At 39.6% G+C, this 23,703-nt stretch overlaps 1 protein-coding gene across 1 annotated transcript in view; it reads left to right on the top strand.

The window, feature by feature from the left end:
• The window catches only part of RYR2 (ryanodine receptor 2), a 421,553-nt gene extending 399,218 nt beyond the window's left edge, over positions 1-22,335 (top strand). The window contains exons 98-108 of the mRNA XM_089529854.1: positions 1,251-1,293; positions 2,906-3,039; positions 3,914-3,974; positions 5,902-6,048; positions 9,775-9,909; positions 10,452-10,608; positions 13,479-13,543; positions 15,960-16,060; positions 16,315-16,366; positions 17,149-19,946; positions 22,062-22,335. Of these exons, the coding sequence (XP_089385980.1) occupies positions 1,251-1,293; positions 2,906-3,039; positions 3,914-3,974; positions 5,902-6,048; positions 9,775-9,909; positions 10,452-10,608; positions 13,479-13,543; positions 15,960-16,060; positions 16,315-16,366; positions 17,149-17,244 (991 nt within the window). The 3' untranslated portion in view covers positions 17,245-19,946; positions 22,062-22,335. The remainder of the gene's footprint in view (positions 1-1,250; positions 1,294-2,905; positions 3,040-3,913; positions 3,975-5,901; positions 6,049-9,774; positions 9,910-10,451; positions 10,609-13,478; positions 13,544-15,959; positions 16,061-16,314; positions 16,367-17,148; positions 19,947-22,061) is intronic.
• Positions 22,336-23,703: the final 1,368 nt, after the last annotated feature.

The raw sequence follows: 23,703 nt of genomic DNA, 5'->3' as shown, positions 1-23,703 counted from the left end.
GCTGAAAGCCGTGTAAAAGGCGCCCACGTATGACACGGGCGCACTGTATATATTGATTTTGGCTTGTAATGGGAGTGTTGGCCTGCTATGCTTTCAGACCAATTTATTGATTGTTTTGGTAATCCATAGTGTTCATAGAATTCTCATCCAGCACGACATTTCATATATATTGATTTTTCCTCCTGCCAATTTTCTTCACTGTCCAGCTTTCACACTGATACATAGGAACATGAAATACTATAACAGTTGTAACTGTCTAATGTACACTGTAGTTTGCCTTACTGTGAGGATTTTAATTTGAAGTTTCCTTTGACTTGCAAATAGCAGCTGTTCACAGACATGAAACATTTTGATCTTGGTATCAAGGGAAGTTGCACATACGTTTGGGCAAATATTTGTATATGAATGCATCCATAGCCCATGAGAAGCATTAGAAACCCCTGAAAGAATGGTATACCTTGAGATTTTAATTTTGCCTCATGATACAGATCACACACAGCAATATAAACTTCATTTAAGGCAGTATGTGGGTTTGTGGGTGGTCCAATGAAGATTGCTCACCTCATTGCCATAGTTTAGACTCGGGTAGAATTCCAAGTGGAAGTTTTATAAAATCAGGATTATGCATGGACCAGTTTCTTAAATTGTGATGTCAGGGGAATATGAAGTCCCATTCTAGCCCTGAACTCACATTTTTTAGTAGTCACATGGCTGAGCAAAAATTGAATTTTGCTCATTTCAGCACACTTTGATATAGTTTTTTTTCCAGTCCAAGAGCAGTGAACATAAAATGACTTTAGGACCTCAAGGGTCTTTCTGATGAATTGGTATTTACTAGAAAACCCTGAAGGAATGGCATTATCTGAAAGTATTCAGATAAACAAGCTATTAAGTCCCTAGGAGCCTCACAGATTAACTGAGCACCTTTTCCCCAGTAGAGAATCCTTTTATATTAGATATTTTATTTTAGTATTGTATTGTAATATGTAAATTATTGAAATAATTAGAAATGTTTTATTCTCTTTGTAAAGTGCCATGTACATGGATGGCCCAATACTACTACTACTACTAATAATAATAATGATAATGATAATAATAATAATAATAATAATAATAATAATTATTATTTGTGTTGGGCTTATATGCAGGCAATACTATCCACCATAAACAGCAAATTTTGAAATGAAAAAGCATATCTACCCTTATGAATGATATCTTACATGTAAATAATATCCTTTTCATATTTATAGGTCATTTCCTAACAACTACTGGGACAAGTTTGTGAAAAGAAAGGTAATGTTTAACATTGTTGTTGAATTATGCATTTTATTATTAAATAGTTTGGGGTGAACTCTTGAACTGCAAACTTCTTCATCAAAATCTATCAGTGGATGTAATCCAAGGCTTTATTCATATTTGTCTCGATCCTGAGAATGATGAATACAATAAAATGATAAGGCTTGGCTACACTGCTCCCAAGGCATTAGTCATATTGCCAGTCACTGGATATTACCAGTCCCCTGTTAAGGCAAGAAGGGGAATTGTGAATAGATTTTGTTGAACTGCAATTCTCACCATTTTTCATCATTGCTGTTTAGTCCTGCTGAAAGCTGTGGTCTATAGAGAGACATCATTTGTACCCCTGTGTTAAGGAGATGAGTGTTTCCTCAGTACCTCTACTGGGCACCAGCACTTCCTTTCCTCTGCCTCCCACTTAATATATAATCAGAACTGTCAGAGATTCTCCCAAACACAGGAATAAAGTTTTTGTTACTTTCACATCTGAATGTGATCATTGTATTACAATCCACTGAAGCAGATGGCTATTGCTATGCCAATAACAGATCTCTCTTCACATTTGGTCATTTTTCAATCCCATCTGCCACTGCCCAGGTCTCAAAGGAAGAGAAGAGGTAAGCACAGGCCCATCATGTCTAGGCCGAGAAGCAGATGAAAGGCTCTCTATCCATCCCAACTGCCACTGCCCTGGCAAAAGTAGGAGAGAAGAAGAGACAGTATCTGCTAGACTGAGGGGCTGTGCAGACAGGCCATTAAGGCCAATCTGGGGGTGGAGTTGGAGCGTGGCATCCATACAACACATGCCCTGCCTCCACCTCCATGGTAGTGCGACACCGTGTGCCACTCCACACAGCACACAGCATCACGGCACTCTTCTGGCTCTGTGTTTCCATGATGCAGCACCAAAGGAGCACCTTAAAGCTGTGACACCATAGCTATCACACCCTTTCCAGGGTGCAAAAACGAGCCACTTTATGTGACTTCTTTTTGAGCCCCAGAAAGGCCCGATCAGGGTTATGGTGTGCAGTTGCTGTGGCCCTGATCCAGCACAGTTGGAGTGGCTGCAGGCCACCCCTTAAGGGCAGTCTGCACAGCCTGTGAATCCCTTCTAGCACTGCCATTTCCTTTTCCTTATGTGTCATGTCTTAATTAAACTCTAGACCAAAGGACAGAGAAGTGTATGGTTCTTTCATTTGTAAGATACACTGAATGGTCATTGGGCTATATTATTATTATTGTTAATGTTATTTGCCAAGAAAGTTGTGTCTTTCCAGAGTTGGAATGTCTGGTGCTTGACTTTAGTTTGGAAATGTTTGGATTTTGAGAGGAGGGCAAGTTGGTTTGCAGATTCTAGGAATTGTATTCCAAAAAAGTAATAATTCTGAACTCTGAGATGGACCTTGAGATTCTGTTACCAGATGGAACAATCACTGATAAATCAGTTTTTTGAAGCAGTAGTCATCTTAAGTACATTGTAATTGGCTGTTAGAATATCTGAGCTTCAGTTGAGAAACAATGTTTTATTAAATCCTTCAATAAATCCTTGAAATAAAAATGTTTACCTACAAAATAGAGGAAAAAATAACAGTTACCCATATTCTTTCAGGTTATGGATAAATATGGAGAGTTCTATGGCAAGGACAGAATCAGTGAATTGCTTGGAATGGACAAAGCTGCCCTAGATTTCAGTGATACACGAGAAAAAAAGAAACCCAAAAAAGATAGTTCCTTATCAGCTGTGTAAGTTTTTCTTTTAAAGCTTAATTTGTTACAAAGTGTATTGATTTTTTTGCTCTTTTAAAAATGTATTTAGTTATGTGACATTCCAACATTTAGCATTATAAGACCCTTTCATATCAACAGGACTCACCTGAGTTTTGACTAGTGCTGAAGAGGAATAAACCTCTGCTGTCACTGCATTTGACCTGAGATAGCAATGAATAGCTTTTAAACAATAGTTGCCACATTTTTTTAACATGACGGCATCCATGTTCTTGATAGCAAAGTAGCATGAGATTCCAAGCCTAATAAAAATTGTTTTGCTTATAAGCTTGCATGCTTAAAGACTGATTGAAAATCAGAGTTGCGATTGTTCACATTTGACTTATTTGCCCCATGAATTTCAATGGAAATAAAGTTTACCTATCTATGATATTTGGACTGGTGTACATGACTGTAAGTTAGAAGCATTAGAATAAAGGTGTGTGCCATACAATTTTAGGCTTCATTGAAATAGAGCCTGAGAGCCCAAGTGTACCATCTCAAAGACCAGAGAGTTTATTAACGAAATCACCTTGAATAGGAACAGTTGCACAACCCTGGGCAAATTATAGTCCCAAGCTCATCTTAGTTATACCTTGCTAAAAGCCTGCAGTTTTGGAATGCCCCTTCCAACAATTTTATTGCTTCATATGAAGGGTAGTGAAAATAGTGGGATAAGGAGGACCAGCTGTGTGAAGGAGAGGAGTAAAGAGTAAGTGGGGCAGTAGGAGAGGTGGCACAGTATGCCAGGTGGCAGTAACCTTATCCAAACCTGCCAATGATTTCTTTTTACATAGGCAGAATGAAATATTCCTTACTTATATATTAACTATGATATTTGTCCTTTTTTCAGGTTAAATTCTATTGACGTAAAGTATCAGATGTGGAAATTAGGAGTTGTTTTCACAGATAATGTAAGTTTATAACATTAAGCATAACTTTGAGCATTAAAAGCTAATAGATGGTTTAGAGTATGATATTTAAATATTTTATGGATGGAAATTATTGGAAGAAGGCAGCTTGTCTCCTTGCATGTGAGACACTAGGATTTTTGGTACATCAGATACAGACAACCATTCAAACTTTTTTTCTGGATTGCTGTACAGTTCTCATTATTGTTTGTCTGGATGCTACAGTCAATCAAAGTGCATTATACTGATGTGTAGGGTTTCATGGGCAAGTTAACTGAATCCAGTTTCCCCTTGTGTTTTGCAGAGTATGTGTTTTCAGAGTGTGTACAAGGCATGGATTTTATAGCTGGCTTTTGCATTTCCATATGCAATAGTCCAACCATTGTTATTGTGCTTTTAAGAATAACAATTCTGATTATTTGATCTGGGCTAGTAGGTGAATTGTGAGCACCAAATGCTTATAGAAACTGAATTATTTTTTAGAAGTGGGAGTGGTTCACAAAACAAATGCAATCATAAAAGTCTCAGACTTAATAGTAAAGACCAGGATTATAGGTATATGATTAAATGAATACAAAGAAGGATATATCATATTCAAATGTGTATAGCTTTCATAATAAAGACACTTTTATTTACATATATGTATATGTATGTGTTCTATACAGTTGAATTTCTAGGGGGAAAACCCGTTGTAATTCAGAGCCATTCATGTGTTATAAGAATAATGTCCGGAAAAAAAGCACAGCCAATCATAGTAACAATAAACATGTTAGCAAGGGAGTTATTCACAAATGTTCTAAATGAAAAGATAAGAGACAGAAGATCCTGCATATTTTTATTTCCATTTCACAAAACTCAGGCTTCTTAAGCTGTTTAGCCAAGTAACTAATAACCAAGATAAAGCTTACATATAATATTCACAGAAATAAAAACAGCAATCAGAATAAAACCCACACTCAGAATTCCAGTGAAAATATAGAGAATACTGCTTACTATGCCTATAGCTAACTGATATAAAGTTATTTCAGACAAGATGGCATGATGTAAACTGACCTGTATCAAACTTAAATACTAACAGATTACAATATAGAACAGCTATTAAGACAGAGAAACTTGCAGAGAACAGCTTATATGCTAGCAGGTAATGCAGCCTGATTTAAAGTGGCAGCAGGTAATTACTCCAATACACACATAAACAGAGAGAGAGACACACACCAAGCAAAATCTAATAAGTTAAGTATTGCTCTATTGAGCAGATGACTATTTTTACGAGAGGAAAAGTAAATTTCTACTCTGTTTAAAATAGTAGCTATACGTCATTTTAAAACTGATTACATTGCACATCTCAGAGGTTGCAGGCAAGAAGTTGTACAAGATCGCCCAAACTGGTCTACTGGCTGATGTTGGTGGACATAGTGATTCCTTTTGGATTCCAGTGGTTAGTGGAATAATGGATGCAATTTGCTGGGTTTGTTTCTGTTAAACTACATTTTCATTTCAAGCCAAATATTTAAAGCAAACAAAAGTATTGATGTAATAGTAAATACTGAGTTAAATTTTAACAACTGATTTTTAAAATGTTTGTTTCAGTTTGGCATTTGTTATGATCATTTGTTTTTGTAAACCTTCAAGCTGTTTTTGACAAGAAGGCCCTAAGGCAACCCTGTCTTGAAATGTTTTGTTCAGAGTAGATTTGCCTTTGCCTCCCTTTGGGGCTGAGAAAGTGTGAGTTGCTCAAGGTCGCCCAGTGGGTTTCCATGGCTGAGTGGGGAATCAAGCCCTGTTCTCTAGAGTCATAATCCACTATACTATGTTGGCTGTCACGTGAAGGCCTTAAAACCTTTGTGCCTGATTATATGAGCTACTGAATTTACAATGATCACAGTTTTTTCTCTCATAATGTTGTTTTTATTCTTTCTTCCTTAAACAGTCTTTTCTTTACCTGGCCTGGTATATGACCATGTCAGTGCTTGGTCATTACAACAACTTTTTCTTTGCTGCTCACCTACTTGACATAGCAATGGGATTCAAAACACTGCGAACTATTCTGTCATCCGTGACTCACAATGGGAAACAGGTAATGCTACTTTTTCTGTCATTAATTGCACAGAAAGATACCTGCCACTGTTTAAAATCCACTGAACAAGGAGGGACAATTACATAAACAGTATCAACAATAATAAATCAAGGGAAAAACTATTAACGATAACTATTTTTTAAAATTTTGAGGAATCTTGGTAATGGCCTAAATCCAATATAATGTTAGTGGAAGAAAACAGTGCACAAGCAAAGTTTTCTTGGGGTTTGAGGAGAGAGCCAGGAAAGCATGGGCTGAACCAGTGCTTTCCTGGCTCCAGTGCTCACCCAGGTTGATTCCTGTATCGGCCTGGGAATGGGTGGATGTCCACACACCTGTCCCTGCACCAAATGAGGACCATGTATGGATGTGAGAGCTGGACGATTAAGAAAATGGAGGGAAAAAATAAATTCATTTGAGATGTACTGCTGAAGAAGAGTGCTGAGGATATAATGGACAGCAAAAAGAGCAAATAGATGGGCCCTAGAGCAGCTTAAGCCTGATATTTCCCCGGAGGCTAAGATGACTAAACTGATGCTGTGTACTTTGGTCACATCATGAGAAGACACAACTCATTAGAAAAGACAATAATGTTGGGAAAAGTGGAAGAGAGGAAGAGAGGAAGACTACATGTTAGATGGATGAACTCAGTTAAGGAGGCCACAGGTATGAATCTGCAGAACCTGGGAAGAGTAGTGGAAGATAGAAGGTCTTGGAGATGTCTCAGCCACAGGGTCGCCATGAGTCAAGATTGACTTGAGGGTGGTTAACAACAACAACAAAGGCTGTTTACCCTGTGGTCAGGCTGGATCCTCTGGATTTGCATCTGGACAGGAAGGATCAGGCATGCTCCTGCTCCTGTCGTTTTGGCCTGCGTCATCTGAACTAGGTGAGATGAATCCAGGGAGAACCTAGGCCTTTTGGCCCATGCAGACAGTACTTTGGTTTTCTTGTTGCATGAATGATTTATGGATTTGTTCTGGAGATTGTGAGGAATACTGTCACTCAGGCACTTGATTGCAACCTGCTATGCAAGTGGTTGCCGAATGGGTTACACAACTGTTTATGAAATCGGTATTGTAACTATATGTACAATTAGTTGAACAACTGAGAATTGCATCCAGGCCCTCCACCATGTACACATGTTGCACAGAACTAGCTGTTTGCAAGTGCAACATCATTTTGGTGTAATGGAATGGTACCATTGGATATTAGTCAGTGTCTTTTTTACATTTGCAATTCTGATTTTGTCTTACTCACTGGGGACAGCAGCCCAGTTTCCAAAGTGAAACTAATTGCAGCTGGGATAAAGTGATAATAGACAGGACTCAAAAAGGCACCCAGAGCTACACAACAAGGTGCAACACATGTCAGGGATGATGGGAGTTGTTGCTCTTCACCTCTGGCTCGAACTCACCACCTTGTTACGCACCGGCGCTGACCAGTTTTGGCCAGTGGTTAAAGCTTTTGCTCTAAAGCAGCAGAGTTACAGAGAATAGGCTGAAGACCCTGACAAACTCTCCAAGCCTTCTCACTCTTGCTTCCACAGAAGTCTTCACACTTCTTCAGGATCCAGCTGGCTCTTGTATCTTCACTCAAGACACCAGACAACTCAGTAGTCTTATATAAAAGATCTACTTTATTCTACTATATACAGCTCCAAAACTATCCAATACTACCCACAAAATACATTAGGATTCATAGCCATTATTATAGTCCTTGGATCATACCACCCACTCTTGTCAGTATCCACCCAGTGGGCGTGTACATCCATTCTCATTGGTTCTCTTGTTTCTAACCAGAATTAATGATTTCATCATCTCAGTCTTGACCACTTAACAATTCTCAGGTGTGTTCAATTATCCACTTTGCATTTCTGTCCTTGGCATTCAGGACTTGTTAATTCCATTACCTTTTACACCTGTGTGGCTCTTAATTGCTTCTGCTGAGTCACCCTGACTCTCACATACATGTTTTATTTCATTCACTGTATATCCCATGTTGCATTTTCCTTAACAACACATTCCTATCTATGTTTCCCCCCCAAAAAAAAACTAATTCTTCCCTATTTGTGAATTTAGCATTGCAGCCTTACCATGCAATCATATGTACTGTATGTCTACTCAGATGAACTGAACTTACTTCCAAATAAATTATTGTACATGGGTGGACAATATGTATTGTACTGTATTGTATTTTATTAGTATCTTGTAAACTGCCGTGATCGAAGGAACAGCGGTATATAAATAAAATCTCATTCATTCATTCATTCATTCATGTGGCCCTCCAGATATTTTGGATTGTAAGCCTAACATTTCCTGACCTTTGGCTATGGCTTCTATCAATATTTTTGACATACAGTCCCCATAATGCCTCAACTTTGGCTTTGCCCTATGCAATTGCCTACCCCTGGTTTTGACCGATGTATTTAAACAGGCCAATAGGGGAAGCTGGGAAGAGCTTAGAGGCAATTTTCATTCCCACAGCTTATGGTACACCTCACCGCCGCAGAATCACTGATGAGCAGCTAAAAACAAAAACACAAGAAATTATATAATCCGCCCTATGCAATCAGGTCCTCTGGGAGATATTTACAGCAGTCATCAAGGACTAAATAGGCAACTTTCACCCTGAGAGCATCTTCTTCAGCTGCTCCTAGACTGTAGAATGACCTGCCAGATGACAGCTGAATATGCTATCCAAATTTAAAACAGTATTGAAGGCCAGCTTCTTTCATCAGGCCTGTTTAGATGGTGTTTAAATTGTGAATTTTAAACTATGAATTGATTGTTGGTCAGTTTTTTTCATGAGGAGGGGTGTATGTGCATGAAACTGCCATGCTTAGAGGCTTTCAGGAGTTGTTTTTAACCTTTGGGGACCTATTCTCCATCCTCATTTTTTATTATGTATTCAGGGACTGAGGTCTGTGGTCCCTAAAAAATGGCTCGGGGGCAGTATGTGATTTATGAATTGTAGCTTGTCTACCCCAATCCAAGATCTGAAGGCAGTGTCAACCTTATTGTACTACTTCTGTCTAAAGTTTAACATTTGATTACATTAGAATATTATGTTGGTTAACCTTATATAATGGCAGCCTTAATATAGTGCCAGAGTTGATTATGCATATGATTTCTTGGAGTAGTTATGCTTAGAATATGTTAATCTCAAAGAATTCATGATACTAAAGGATACTATAATTGGTAAAACAGCACAGCTTTGAAGTACAAATATAATCCATATAGACAAGACAGCTATGAGTACAAAACTACATTTGTTTGTTTTTCCATAAAAACCTCTGAGTACTGAAGAGACAAACTACTCTTTAATTTAAAAAACTACCCAGTTTTACCCTTATTAATTTCTCTTGTGGCCTCTCGTGACACTTTACATATTGTTCTGGAGGGCTCTTTAGCCTTCTGTAGCAGATTTGGAGCCAGCATGGAGGGAATAGAAAATAAGAAAGACTTGCTATTGATTGTGTGGTGTCCACTAGCTCAAAAGCCCTTTTGTGAACAAAAGGGCATAATTTGATTCACACCTATAGCTTCTGTTAATAGACTGGATCTTATGCTTCCCTTTTCTATGGAAAATAATATTTAAGAATGCACAGCATTTATCATAGACTTTCTATGACATTTATCATAGAATTATTCTTTTATTTATCCCTTTGAATCATATTGCTATGTAGTCCTAATTAATATATCATGTCACTTATTTTTTTTTTAGCTCGTGCTGACAGTGGGCTTACTGGCAGTGGTAGTTTACCTATACACAGTAGTTGCATTCAATTTTTTCCGCAAATTCTACAATAAAAGTGAAGATGGAGATATGCCAGATATGAAATGTGACGACATGCTAACGGTAACTCTTATTTTCTTTCATTACTTATTTTACAACATACTTTATTGTTGGTATTATTCCTGATCCCACTCATGTTGTTGTCACTGTGATTATTGTAAACCCAGTGATAAGCCAAAGCAACATTCTATTACTGTAGAGGCTTACACCATTTGGCTTTGTCTGCAGATAACAAAATTAAAGAGGCACCATTTTTTTTAGCTATAGGAAAGTAACTAGAATTGTCTACTGTTTCTTTTCATCATGGTTAGCCTTCCCTCGGTGATATTTTTTAACACTGGTCATGTGAAAGTGGGTGTGTTGGGATGCAGTGTTAGTGAACACTCACCCTTAAGGTTTGAGCCCAAAATTGGATTTGTAAAGAACAAAACTGGTTTGGTATTTAGATCAATATTTTCTAGAAGTTTTCTCATGAATGTGGAGGATTCAGCCTTTCCCTTAAGGTAGACATACATTCACACTCTTTGACAATTATTCTGTTATCTGTATTTATCTCTCTGTGCATCAAGTAACATTTTTAATATTAGAATCTTGTGTGCTTACAGTGCTACATGTTTCACATGTATGTGGGAGTACGCGCTGGTGGTGGCATTGGTGATGAAATTGAAGATCCAGCTGGTGATGAATATGAAATCTATCGAATCATCTTTGATATTACATTTTTCTTCTTTGTAATTGTTATTCTATTAGCTATCATACAAGGTATGTATGCATTAATTTTACCAGTTTGTGTTGTGCTTTATTTACACAACCCATGTGTAGTATTTTTGTTTATGCTTTCAAGTGAGTTTGGTGTCTTGTTTAGGCTTTGAAAAATAATCACAATGGGTGGAATGCCTCTTTTAATATGGAAATAATTATTTTTTTGCTGTATAGTTCATTAGAGATGAATGAGTTCTATTGTTAATCAATTGTCTCTTTGTGAGGAAGGAGTTTTGTAGGTGGGAACTTGGTCCCTAAAAGGTTTGCCATCACTGGTATAGCGGGTCTAGATACATCTGAGGAAGTAGACTGAGGCTTCATCTGCACTGCAGAAACAATCCCATTTGACACCACTTTAACTGCCATGGCTCAATGCTATGGGACTGAGGTAGTTTTGTGAGATATTTACCCTTCTCTGCTGGAGAGCTCTGGTGCCACAACAAACTTCAAATCCCAAGATTCCATAGCACTGAACCATAGCAGTTAAAGTGGTGTCAAACTGGATTATTTCTTCAGTATACAAAAACTCATGCTACAACTTCTTTCACACAGTTAGACTTAAAAGATGCTGCAAGTTTCCTTTGCATACTAATAACCCAGACTAACATGGGTATATTTCTACTTAGTCTCTGCATTGCTACTTCCTGCCTTTAGAAAGGCTGTGATGAAGAGGAATGATTTGCCAACACAGCTAAGTACAAGATCAGGAGTAAATTAGTCTTATTGCTAATCATAGAATCATAGAACTGGAAGAGACCACAAGGCCATCCAGTCCAACCCTGCCATGCAGGAACTCACAATCGGAGCATCCCCGACAGATGACCATTCAGCCTCTGTTTAAAGACCTCCAAAGGAGACTCCACCACACTCTGAGGGAGTGTGTTCCACTATCAAACAGCCCTTACTGTCAGGAAGTTCCTCCTAATGTTGAGGTCTTTAATAAACAGGAAGAGGTGATAAAACACATCTCCAACTAAAATGTCATCGACGCTTTACAGACCACCCAAAAAGGGCGGTCTGCCGCCGCCTCCATTTCTGCTGCTGGGAAGCCTCAGCCTCCAAATGGGGAGGGTTCCTGGCAGCAGAAAAAGAAGCCGCAAAAAGTGGCTTCTTCTTGCGTTGCGGTTGCAATGCACGAGTGCGCACTCATGACGTCGCAAGCGCAGGGGGACGTGCGGATGCTAAGCGTCTGACACATCAAAATGGCAGCACCCATGTGTATAGGGCACCACCATTTTGTACGTGCTCAGCACCTACTAGGGTTAGGTCATCCAGAAAGGATGCCCTTTTGTAACCCTAGTATGTGCCGAGCATGTATTATTGGCGCGTCTGGAACGCACCATTGTTAAGTCTTTATTTCTTCTGAAATCCTATACAAGCCTGAACTGAAGCTTGCTTATTCCTGATATGCATTTCAGTAAAAGTATGCAAAATATTGCACAATTGTTCCTGGACCATAAAATTTGGGCTCCTGAGTTTTTACCAGATAGCCATCTGCTTTGCTATCTCTTTTGCTAGGTCCAATCTCCCCTTACATCTTATTTATAGTCTTGACTTTGTTGTGATTTATTTCATTTTTCTGTGTTTCTAAGCTTTGGGCTGTTATTTCTGTTGATCTCTATCAATGGATTGTTATTGTTATGTGCCGACAACTCTGACTCATGGCAACCCTATCTTAGGGTTTTCTAGGCAACATTTATTCAGAAGAGGTTTGCCCTTTCCTTTCCTCATGCTGAGACAATGTGACTTTCCTAAAGTTTCTGTGACTGAGTAGGGATTCAAACCCTGGTATCCAGGAGTTGGGATTCATCACTTAAACTACTACACCATACTGGTTCTGTTAAAGTTTTACTGGCTATACAGGTTTGATTAGAAAAAAAATTGTGAAAAGGATGTAGCTTGTGAACATTGCCCCATAAAACGTATTTTAACCATTAAGGTTTGTGTGCAGAAGTCTTGTGGGGAGGCAAAGAGGATTTAAAGTGAGACAAGAAGGATTTCTTTCCTCAGGTTCTCTGAATAGCACTTACAGTAGTTCTGCTTTATAAGGTGAACCTGACCATTTTGGATGAACGGGTACTTGCTGCAAGAAACAAAAAGGATAGATGACATATGTATGTCTTAAAATGACTGCTGTTCTTAAGTAGTTAGCCTTGAAATTTTTATCACTAGGTAGGGAGAAATAGCACCCAAAAGGACTGAAAAAAATTCTAGTATGTGTGTGTGTCAGTGGGTAGTTTACCATGATAGATGAAATGACCACATTTTTGCAGTATCTTTTTCTTAAAAGCAAAGCAAAAACTTTTTGCCACCATTTCATATGGTAATGAGTCTGTAATTAGCAGCCTGTGATGTTCAATATCACGAGTAGAATGGCCTAGTATGAATGATGCCATCATAAATCATGGCAATGAACTGGAAGCTACTTTTTAATACCAACAGTATATCTGACTGTAACACTGTGCTATATAATGATTTCTAATGCTCCATCCCCCTAGCGATAAAGATTTCCACTTGGGTGCTGCCTGTTGAAGTTCTGTATTGCCTGGAGAAGTAAAAAAGCTTTTTTAAAAAAAGTAAAACATTGTTAAGGGTTTTGCCACCTCCAGACAACTCACCTCTCCAGTGTTAGCGTTCCAGTATCCCAACTCTTTGAAAATACCTCCTCAGTTTCAAGGAGAGACATGGCTCTCAAATGTTTGGTAGACATTTTGAGCCCAAAAATCATCTGTGCTTTATTGCTGAATACACCAGTGTAAATGCAACTTTGCATTTCAGATTCAAGGATATATTCTCAAGTACTATAATTGCCAGGTTTTGTCATAATTCAGTACTCAAATGTTTAATATATTTAATATATTTATTACTAGGATTAATTATTGATGCATTTGGAGAATTAAGAGATCAGCAGGAACAAGTTAAAGAAGACATGGAGGTAATACATTCCAGTATTCTCTATGCATTCCATAGTATATTGAGCTTATGTACAATTAAAATTAATATGCCAACTGCTTCTTTTGCTGGGGTCATTGGACTTGGCCATGGTAACACATACTTTAGTTAAATCCTATTTCAGTTACTGTGGTGCATTCTATGTGGAGCTGCCTTTGAAAAATATTGAGAAATGTCAGCTGGTCCAAAGAACTACAGCCTGATTGTTAACTGGGATGGTTACAGGGAGAGCAATTCTCCTTGCCTTGGAGGGGAAGCCGCCGCTCAATAAGCACAAATGCCCAATTGGAGAGAAAAGGCCACAACTTTATTGACAAAACCATAACCCAAAGCAAATAGGATTGGCCACTCAGCATAAGGTCTGGATCTGTCATCCACTAACCCCTGGTTGATGGATGAACCCCATATGCCTGGTCTCAGCCAAGCTTCAGGATGACAGAGGGATAGAGCTCTTAATGCCCAGCTGGTAACCACCCATGCATTTGATCACATGTTCGCACATGCGTTTGTTCGCTCATCCATCTCTTGTCAATGGGGAATGCTGTTGCGATGTAGCCTCCGCAATGGCTGTACCGCCTCGGTCTCAGCACCCCTGTGTCCCATTTGGACTCCCGATCCAGGGCTACGCAGCCCTGGAAACCACACCCACAGATCCTAGACCTATGTGACTGCCCCCAAAGTTGTGACAGCAACCCAACAGCAAAGAGGGAGGGTGGGTGGGGCGAGCCTCATGTCAATGGCAATGGCCTGGGCACCGCGTGGCCTTAACTAGGCCAGGCGTCCAATGGGAGGCTGGGCAGGGGGGCAATCCTGCCTCCCGGCCTCCCATCCAATCCAGGGCGGTGCTGTTTTATGACACCGCCAAATCAGGGGCACTTCTGGGTCCCGAGGCATGCTGGGACCTGTAGTCCGCAGTGCCGGGCTGGAAGTTCCTCCCCTTCCACCCACCCGGGCCAATCCTGGCCCTGGCATCCCCGTGCCAGGGATGCTGGGGGCCGCCCAGGCCTGGGAAATGCCGTGGCTCTTCCCTGTGGCAACTGGGCCGGCCCGGTTTGTCGGGCGGCCTCATTTTTCAACAGTCCCACTGGATATCAGGATATTTCCAAGCACAATTTAAAGTCTTAGGCGGGGTACAGACCGCCGCTTTGCGGCGGTCTGCCGCTGCCGCCAGTAGGTCCGCGGGGGAGCCGGAGCCTTCAGACGGCCCGACTCCCGCGCGGACCGAAAAAGAAGCTCCAAAATGGAGCTTCTTTTACCGTCGCGTTTGCGACGTAGCGAGGCGCCAGGGGCGCGCTCGCTACGTCACAAGCGGCACGACGCGTACGGACGCTCAGCGTCCGATACGCAAAGATGGCGGCGCCCATGTGGAAGGGGCGCCGCCATCTTGTACGTATAGGATACGTACTAGGGTTAGGGGGGTGCGGAAGCACCGCCCCTTCCTAACCCTAGTACGTATTCTATACGTACTAAATGGCGGTATGTATCCCGCCTTAGTTACTACTACAACTAGTACTAGTACTACTAGTACAAAAACTACAAGTAATATTTATTTCTTACTGGCCTCTCCCTGTAGATTGAAGCAGGGACAACAACAGATTAAAATATAAAACATAAAATTAGCTAAAAAACACACAAGCCAGATATAAACATTTCCATCTCGGCCCCTGGGATCTGGAACACCCTTCCCGAGGAACTTCGCACCGCCACCTTTCTGGACCTCTTAAAAAAGAGACTTATGACCTTCCTGTTTTGGCAAGCCTTCCCCGACGTCCCTTGATATTGGGACTCCCCCCCTATATGTACAACATTATCGAGCATATCAGCTGGCCTGGTTTTGATGCATGGTTTTAATGTGTATTTTTGGAATGTTGTTATAAGTTTTATTTATGTATTGCAATTTTTATCCTGTATTTTGTATTTGTCATTGCAATTTTTTACTGTACACCGCTATGATCAACACGGAATAGCGGTCTATAAATAAAACTTATTATTATTATTATTATCATCATCATCAGTTTAAAAGAACCCATAAGACCAATATATATTGTAATAAAATGATCAGTCCATACTTTATAATTCATAATTTAACATTCATAATTTTAAAATCATAGTGATAGACCTGCTTGAAAAGACTAGTCTTTAAGGATGTTTTAAACTCAAACAGCGTATCTGGCAGTTGAATCTTTTCCAGTAAGTCATTCCAGTGTTTGGGAAGAAAAAGCCTTCTGGGAGACAGTTGACAGTTAACAGGTCTATTTAAGTACTTGTCTGAGGTAACAGAAAACATTAAAATATTTTGCTAACTGAATTTTAAACACAGTATCTATCATTTCAAACTTTCTCCTGTTCTGTATCTATTTGAAAAATGTACATATTTTTGTTCTCTCTCTCTTTTTTAGACCAAATGTTTTATCTGTGGGATAGGCAATGATTACTTTGACACTGTGCCCCATGGTTTTGAAACACACACACTACAGGAGCACAACTTGGCTAATTATTTGTAAGTACTTGAATGTTTCCAGCATATAATAACCCAAGGAAATCAAACAAATAAATAAATATTTGACATATAGCCTCTAGGTAACTCATTCCATTGTCTAAAGTTAATTAATCATGCATGCCTTTTTAACCTATTGGACTTCTTTATTTTTTAATAATCAAATCATTGTGTTTTTCTTCAGTTTTCTATATCTTCAATGAAATATTATTTTTTATTATATTTATCATGAATAACTGTGTCTTTCTTTGTCTTAGATTTTTCCTAATGTATCTCATTAACAAAGATGAAACAGAACATACTGGACAGGTAAGTCAACAAGAGAAAGTTTTTGACAGAATGAAAACACCTTGGTATGACTTGGTACTGATAGATAGGAGCCTATTTAATACACACTCACACGTACTTTAAATCTGTGATTCTCAGTCTTAGGTCCACCATGCCTTGGACTTCAAGGACAAAGAGGGGAAAACAGTACTCTAGTTCACTATCTGAAGCTGCTTCCTTTCTGGAATTCTCACTGTAGCATCTAAAGATACTTTTTTTTTATCAATTAACCTCTGTAGAAATACCAGGACTTCCCAATTAGGCATTTTTGCTGCACCTTTTCCAGGCCAGTGGCCCTTGGAGGTGAACTGGGTTGGGCCCATTGTATTTGAAGTTCTTGTTAAATATTTTTAATGCAATTCTAAATTTATTTGAATCACACAGTGTTTGTTTGTAAAGCATGTTCTCAGACTAGGGAGAAGGAGCTACGCACAAATGAGTTAACTACCATGGCTACCTAGATCAGGCTGGAGTCACATTACTTTTAGGTCCTCCTCATTTTCTTTTCCTGCATTAGCTCAGGTGAGATATATTTTCAAGCCAGTCTGTTTAGTTAATCTATTTCTGCATGTCTTCTCTTCAGTGGTCTAGAATGCATTTTCATGGTAAATAACCTATATTCACTTTCAATATATAAAGCTAACTTTCTAAAATTTTCTCAAAAAGTATGTTTTCATACTTGCAATAATGCTTGACTTTTCCAGATGAAATGACAAGGAGTTTTGAAGAGCAAGTCATCTATAGTTGTTTTCTCTGTGTTACAGGAATCCTATGTATGGAAAATGTACCAAGAAAGATGTTGGGAATTTTTCCCTGCTGGTGATTGTTTTCGAAAGCAGTATGAAGACCAGCTTAACTAATTATAGTCAAGGACCATTTCTTGAGAAACCACCACCACCTCTCCCAACTCGTTTGGGAACGTTGTAACCAGATTTTTCAGATCTGTTAAGCAGTGTGCAGTTTGGAGCACTAAAGCTTTTTTTTGATGACTCAGCTGTCCTTTTTTCCTTCTATGTTTGTTTTGAGAACAGTAAAAATATAACTCTGGGAAGAGAAGAAGAAAACAAAAACAAACCACAAACCACAAACCCACACAACAAAACCCCATACATAACATGAACACATGCACACACGAAGAGACTTAAGACAGCTTTCCCCCCCTCTGAGACTGCCTGATTTCCTTAACTAAGAGAACACACATGGGGTAATGTGATAGCCACATTCATTCAATTTATTTCATCATCCTGGAAGAAACTCTGTAATTCACAGAGTGCTGTAAAGGATTGTTGTGGACACTACGTTGTGGGGAAATAGTGCCTTACTATATGTAGGTTGAGCTATGCAGAAGATGAGCGCATGATGACATCTTATATTTTATTTATTTGCCCTCTCTTTCCTCCCAAATAATATTTATTTTGTCTTTTGGAGGGACTTGAGAGGGATTTGGCTGTGCACACCTTTTCATAGGATAATGGCGTGTCTCAGGATAAACAAGTTTCTTTTTTCCCTCATTACGCTAAATTCACAGGTATCCCTCTTTATCTCTCACACTTGTTTTGGTAATGCTCTGATGCAGCACTGCAACTTTATGAAATCTTTGTATGAAAACAAAAAGACTGCAGAAAAAACTTTAAAAGGATTATTTCATTGCATGTTTATTATGCAAGTTTAAACAACAAAAAAGCAACCTTCTGAAGCAAGTTGATCAACATGAGAAAACATTCACAAAAATATTCATAGTAATAAAGTGTTGTGGGCTTTATTGTACATTTGGAACCAGTGTCATCAACCCACTATGTATATGTTATGAACTTGCCAACAGGTTTGTTTTATTTTAGTTTTCTGTTCTTTTTGTTTGTTTTTTTGATTCACTCTGGCATTTGTGATCATTAGTGGAATTAAAAATTTCTTAGGTCAATTTTTAAAATCAAAGGTGAAGCAATATCCATTCAGGGATTTCATTAGTTGCATCATGAAACACCAAATGATGTGTACATCACGCCATTTTGAGTCCTTTTGATTGTAATGCTAGTCTTTACAAATAAAAGGAAAGATTTGGAATGAAAGCAAGGTTGTTTGCTGTCACTTGGATTCTTACAGACATTGTAACAGTGACAACCATAACCAAGGCCTAGACCACATTCCATGCAACTAGGTGTCTTGCCCCCAGTCCAAAAGATGTACCCCACTAGGCTAATAAAGCACTTCCCAAAGGAAAGAAATGCCCATGTGCTGTTACAAAGTTGCCAGTATCTTTATTAACCTTTCTTCTAGCCATACTATTTCTTGCCATACTAGACACACTCTGCTTACAGTGGCATTCTTTCTCAGTTGAACAATGTGAGCATCCAAGTGGTCAACAACCTCTGCTTGGCAACACATGGTAAACAGAACTGAGTCCCTGAGCCTGATCCAAGTGATTTCAACCTGATCTTCCAGGCAAAGCTTCTTCCCCCAGCCATTGCATGTGACATACTTAGCAGCCCAATAGATAATACTTTTTAAAGAAACTATAAGAGAGCATGATTTAGCTGAGGAGCCTCATATTTGCTATAAGTATACACAATATGCTGCTGACCTTAATTTTCCTATGGCTTGTATGTATGGCTTGGACATTCCTGTACTAGAAGCCACTGTGTCCCAATCCTGAAGGAATGGCCTCCAAATGTATTAGATGTATTCTAAACACAATCTAAGCACCACTATAAACTGGAACCTAGTCAAGTTGTCATACTTGAGAAAAGAGCCAGGTTGGCATGTTTAGTACCTTGTTACTGCCTTTACCAGACACAGGCAGTCACCCAGCACCCTCAGCCTGACTGAGCTCCCTCTACTGATCTGCTCTGTTTTCTGATGTATAGCCACACCATCATGTCACCCATGTTCACAGTCTGTAAGTCCTCTCAGAGGTGTCACCTTTGTAGTCAGCCATCAGTTTCCCTACCTATAGGGCACCGAAGAATCCCTGGGGATTGGCAAACCTTAATCAAAACTTTGATTATCACATCAAGCAGCATGACAGTTGTAACTCTCCTGCTGTTGGACTGTGGAGGATTAACACTCACTCAACCTTGCAATGCCCTATGTGCCAAGAAAATGAGTCATATGAGTCAGGCTAGCCAAGGAATCAGCTGAAAAAGGTTAATTTTTCCATGTGGATGGCTACTGTCCTGTGGTGCAAGGCATGAGACTTCAAATGGGCTAGGTACTGGTGACACCTTCTACTCCACAGCATCTCCCTTTTACTCCTGCCTGGGCAGAGAATGCTCTGAATTCAGTGACAATCCTGGTACAGGCTTTATGGGTTGCAGGGCCCACAGAGATGAATACTTCCTACAAAATCACTAATTCCAAAGTACCCATAAGTCTTCTAAAAAAGGATCCAGATGAATGCACACACATGAACATTGAAAGCACTCCCCCTGCTGCACTCTGACTGGTTGTCTCTCCCAATGCCCACAACAACTGTGGAGAAGCCTGGGAAGAAGGACTGAACCTGGGGAAAGAAGATGACAGCTCTGTACAATGTGCATTGTACCACAGCCCATACAACTCCTATCAGGTAAGTCTGAGAAGCTGGGGTTTTTTTTGGGGGGGGGGGCATGCTAGACTGATGGTACATACAACCAGTAGCATCATGGGGTGTGCAGACCGCACCGGATGACATCCTAGAAAAAAAGGTGACACCTGGTAGGGCCCTCCTTCTGCTCTGGAGGGATGTGTGCATGTCTCAAGGGGCCAGCCTCTTCCCCACTACCCGGCTCGCTCTCTGAGGAGGAAGCCAGGCAGTGGCGAAGGAAGAGGAGCAAATGTTTGCCACTGAAGGCTCCTTTCCTTCCTGGTTTTCTCCTTGGGAGGAAGCCAGGCAATGAAAGAGGAGAAAGGGTGATCGCTTGCCCCTCAAGGCTCCTCCACTGCTTTGTCAAACATATCTCCAGAAAGAGAAAGAGAAAGGAACCAGAATTAGCTGTTTCTTACTACATGGTTTACCTTCTGCTCATTTATTCTTTGCAGGTATATCGTCACCACAGTTGCTCTGGCACACTTGGACTTCTCTTACACTCATAACTACCATTTTGCTTCACTCAGGCATGAAATCCACACCTAACCATTTAGGAAAATATACTTACCTTTTAAATTATTTTTCACCACTGGTTTCCTTTTTCTTTTAAAAAATGCAACTATAATCGCAAAACTTACCTGCTGAAACAAGATGTGAATGGAGAAGTTAATAGTTGAGATTTGGTTGTGAAATTGTTGGCACATTTGGGGTCAAACATAGAAATAGTTCTAAATTAATGTGTGGCATCTGTGAGCTTTGGATGGGACCAGTCACCATACAGGTGGGGAGCTTTTTCTTCCCACCTCCACTAATGGCAATCTATAAAACACCATTAGCTTGTGTTTTGAGCATTTGGACGGGTTCATCCCACCATACTGTGATGAGCATGCCCCTCCAGGCCATGGGTAAACAGTGACATATTGAAAAACAATGGTAAACAACCATCCACGATGACAGATTTTTGTGGAACAATTTGAAATAACTATAGCATTTGTACTGTCAAAAAGAATTTCTACCCCACATATCTTATAGCAGGAGATATTCTGCCAAGAAATGGAACATCATCACCACTGGGGTCAGCTAACTATTGTATTTGTAATGTATTCAAAACAAGCATTTTTAACAACATGGAATTCAAGTTGGTAGATGAGAGCTACCCCATTCATAATGTGACTCAGTTTTTCTTGGTACAATTTCAAACTCTTTTTTAATTTCACTCCTATAATTCTCATTGGAGCTGAAATGGGCTTTGAACACATATTCCTGACTCCTTGTGCAAAACCCTTTGATCATCTATGAATCTCTTAACTTTTCCCTGCTGCTTTCACCAAAATTTACTTGGAAATAACATTAAGCCAATTAGAGAGAATTACCTCCTAGAAGCTGTTCGCTTATTCATTCTAATATCCTGTTCAAATTATTTGTAAATAACTGTGAGACCCAGCATGATGTACTGGTTTGAGTGTCAGATTACTACTCTGGAGGTCAGAATTCAATTCCCCACTCAAGTATAAAAGCTCATTGGGTGACCTCTCTGCCTTAGAGGATGGCAAAGGCAACCCCCCTCTGAAGAAACCTGCCAAGAAAACCCTATGATAGGCTACCCTTAGAATTGCTATAAGTCAAAAAAGTCTTGGAGGCACACAACAGCAACAAATGCCTGTAGTTGTGGTGCATTGCTGACTTGCTGCTAAATTCCTTTAATAACATTTCCTTCATACCTGATTAAGTCTTTCCTTATTTAGCTACAAGCCATCTGGTACAACTCCGACAGACTTCTAAGACCAATTATTTTCATTTCTACTGTGCACTTGAGAAGATTTATAGTTCCTGATAATATCTAGGCCTTTCTGTGCATGTTGTATATTAAAATATATGTATTTCATATAAGATAAATACAATGTTATTCATCATATCATATATACGTATAATTTTGAGGAAGTTAGGCTATTATACCTGCTTAAGTTTTACTAATATTTACTAATGCGTGGTGTAAGCTCTGACATGTGTAAACTATTGTAAGACTGGTTTTACAGGTAAATGAAATTTGCTACAATAGTTGAGAATCATCAAGCATCATTCTACTTCTCTGTTGTTTGTGTCTCTAAAATGCAGGTATACTTTTGAACAATTAATAATGGATGACAAGCAACCTGTAGTTAAGCAAACTACTAGGAAAGGATGTGGATTTAAAAGAAAAAAAAAAAGCAAAGGCAGATGCCAGATAGTGAATGTGCAATGTTTTCATTTGAAACATATTTCTTAGCACCTCCTTATGTAACTACTGTCTCATTCTTCTGGAGTGGTGGCAAAAAGGAGAAAGATGGTAGGAATGAGTTTTTAATTATCTTTCCCCCAGCTTCTTAATATTCCTGTTTACTGGACTGGTTGGGTTAAAGTGTCTTTTGAGCTATATCTCTTCCTCCCTGGAAGAGTTCTGCTAGATTCCCATGCAATATCAGATGTGTATCTGTAAGGAAATGGTTCCATGCTTGATTATCTCATATGAAGAACCAAAAGAAGTTTGGATTTATTATTCAAATTATTAGATGCTAAGTTACTGCCTACCTCAGGTATTTAATATCCATTAATACCAAGAAAACTCAGGTCCCAACAATACCAGCAGTAAGCGCTGGCTTAGGGGCAGCGAGAGGTGTGTGGCATTTAGATGAAGCACCCCCCAATGCTGCCCCCAAGCTGGCATCATACCGCCAGCCCAACCAGATGGTGGGCAGCATTGCGACATTCCTGCAACATTTATATGGCACACACCGCAGGAGAGCCACAAAGCTGCTGCAGTGGGTGAAAGGGTGCCCTTTTGCTGGCTCAAAAAGGAGTGGCATTTTGCTGCCTCTTTTTGAATCAGCAAATGACTGGATTGGGGCTGTGGCCCCAATCTGATGCTCAAAGGGGCAGCATCATGCCACCCCCTTAGGGCCGTCTGTTTTGACCCCTAGCGGCCTATTTTCCCCCCTGTTTTTAAACAGAGATGGCAAGTATAGTATATGCAATTAGTCAAGTTTTAAGCAGCCCTTATTGCCCTGGCAACGTATGCAGATTCACACTATGGGTATCAGAGATTAACTATAAATGTAACACTCCATGGAAATAGCTAATAGGTTTGTGTATTGCTCCTCAAGAAAATATTGCCTCAGCTAACCTGCACTCAGAGAGAAAAAACATTAACCCACTCCATCAGGCATGAAATCCACACTTTCCAGTTTGACTCAGAAGATCCCTAATGCACTAGAGCATGACTGCAGTGCTTCATCCATATTCAGATTCTTGTTGCTGTCTGTCCCACCCCTGCATTGCTAAAATGAAGGAAGGTCTGAAATATTTACAGAAATGAATTGGAAGGAACCAAAGGCAGGATGAAAGAAAAGAGTTCATTCTTAAAGGGGCAAGCAAGCAAGCAACAATAAGAAATGCTGCAATGGAATTGTAGAATCATAAAGTCTGAACAGACTGCAAGAGCCATCTTGTCCAATCCCTTGCTCTGCAGGAATACACAACTAAAACTCTCCTGACAGATGGTCTTCCAACCCTTGTTTAAAGACCTCAAAAGAAGGAAGAAGGCAAATTGGAGAAAGGAACACCAACAATATAAGACATGCAGATGAGACCACAATACTAGCAAAAAATATCAGAGATACGGAAAGATTATTGAAGAAGATCAAAGAAGAAAGTGCAAACCACAGGATTACATCAAGAACATCAAGAAAACAAAACTATGATGATAGATGACCTACATAAT

The sequence above is a fragment of the Sceloporus occidentalis genome, unplaced genomic scaffold, assembly GCF_023333645.1.
Source record: "Sceloporus occidentalis isolate IW3139 unplaced genomic scaffold, rSceOcc1.0.p SCAF_6, whole genome shotgun sequence".
NCBI lineage: Eukaryota > Metazoa > Chordata > Lepidosauria > Squamata > Phrynosomatidae > Sceloporus > Sceloporus occidentalis.
This window is presented reverse-complemented; position numbering and strand designations above follow the sequence as displayed.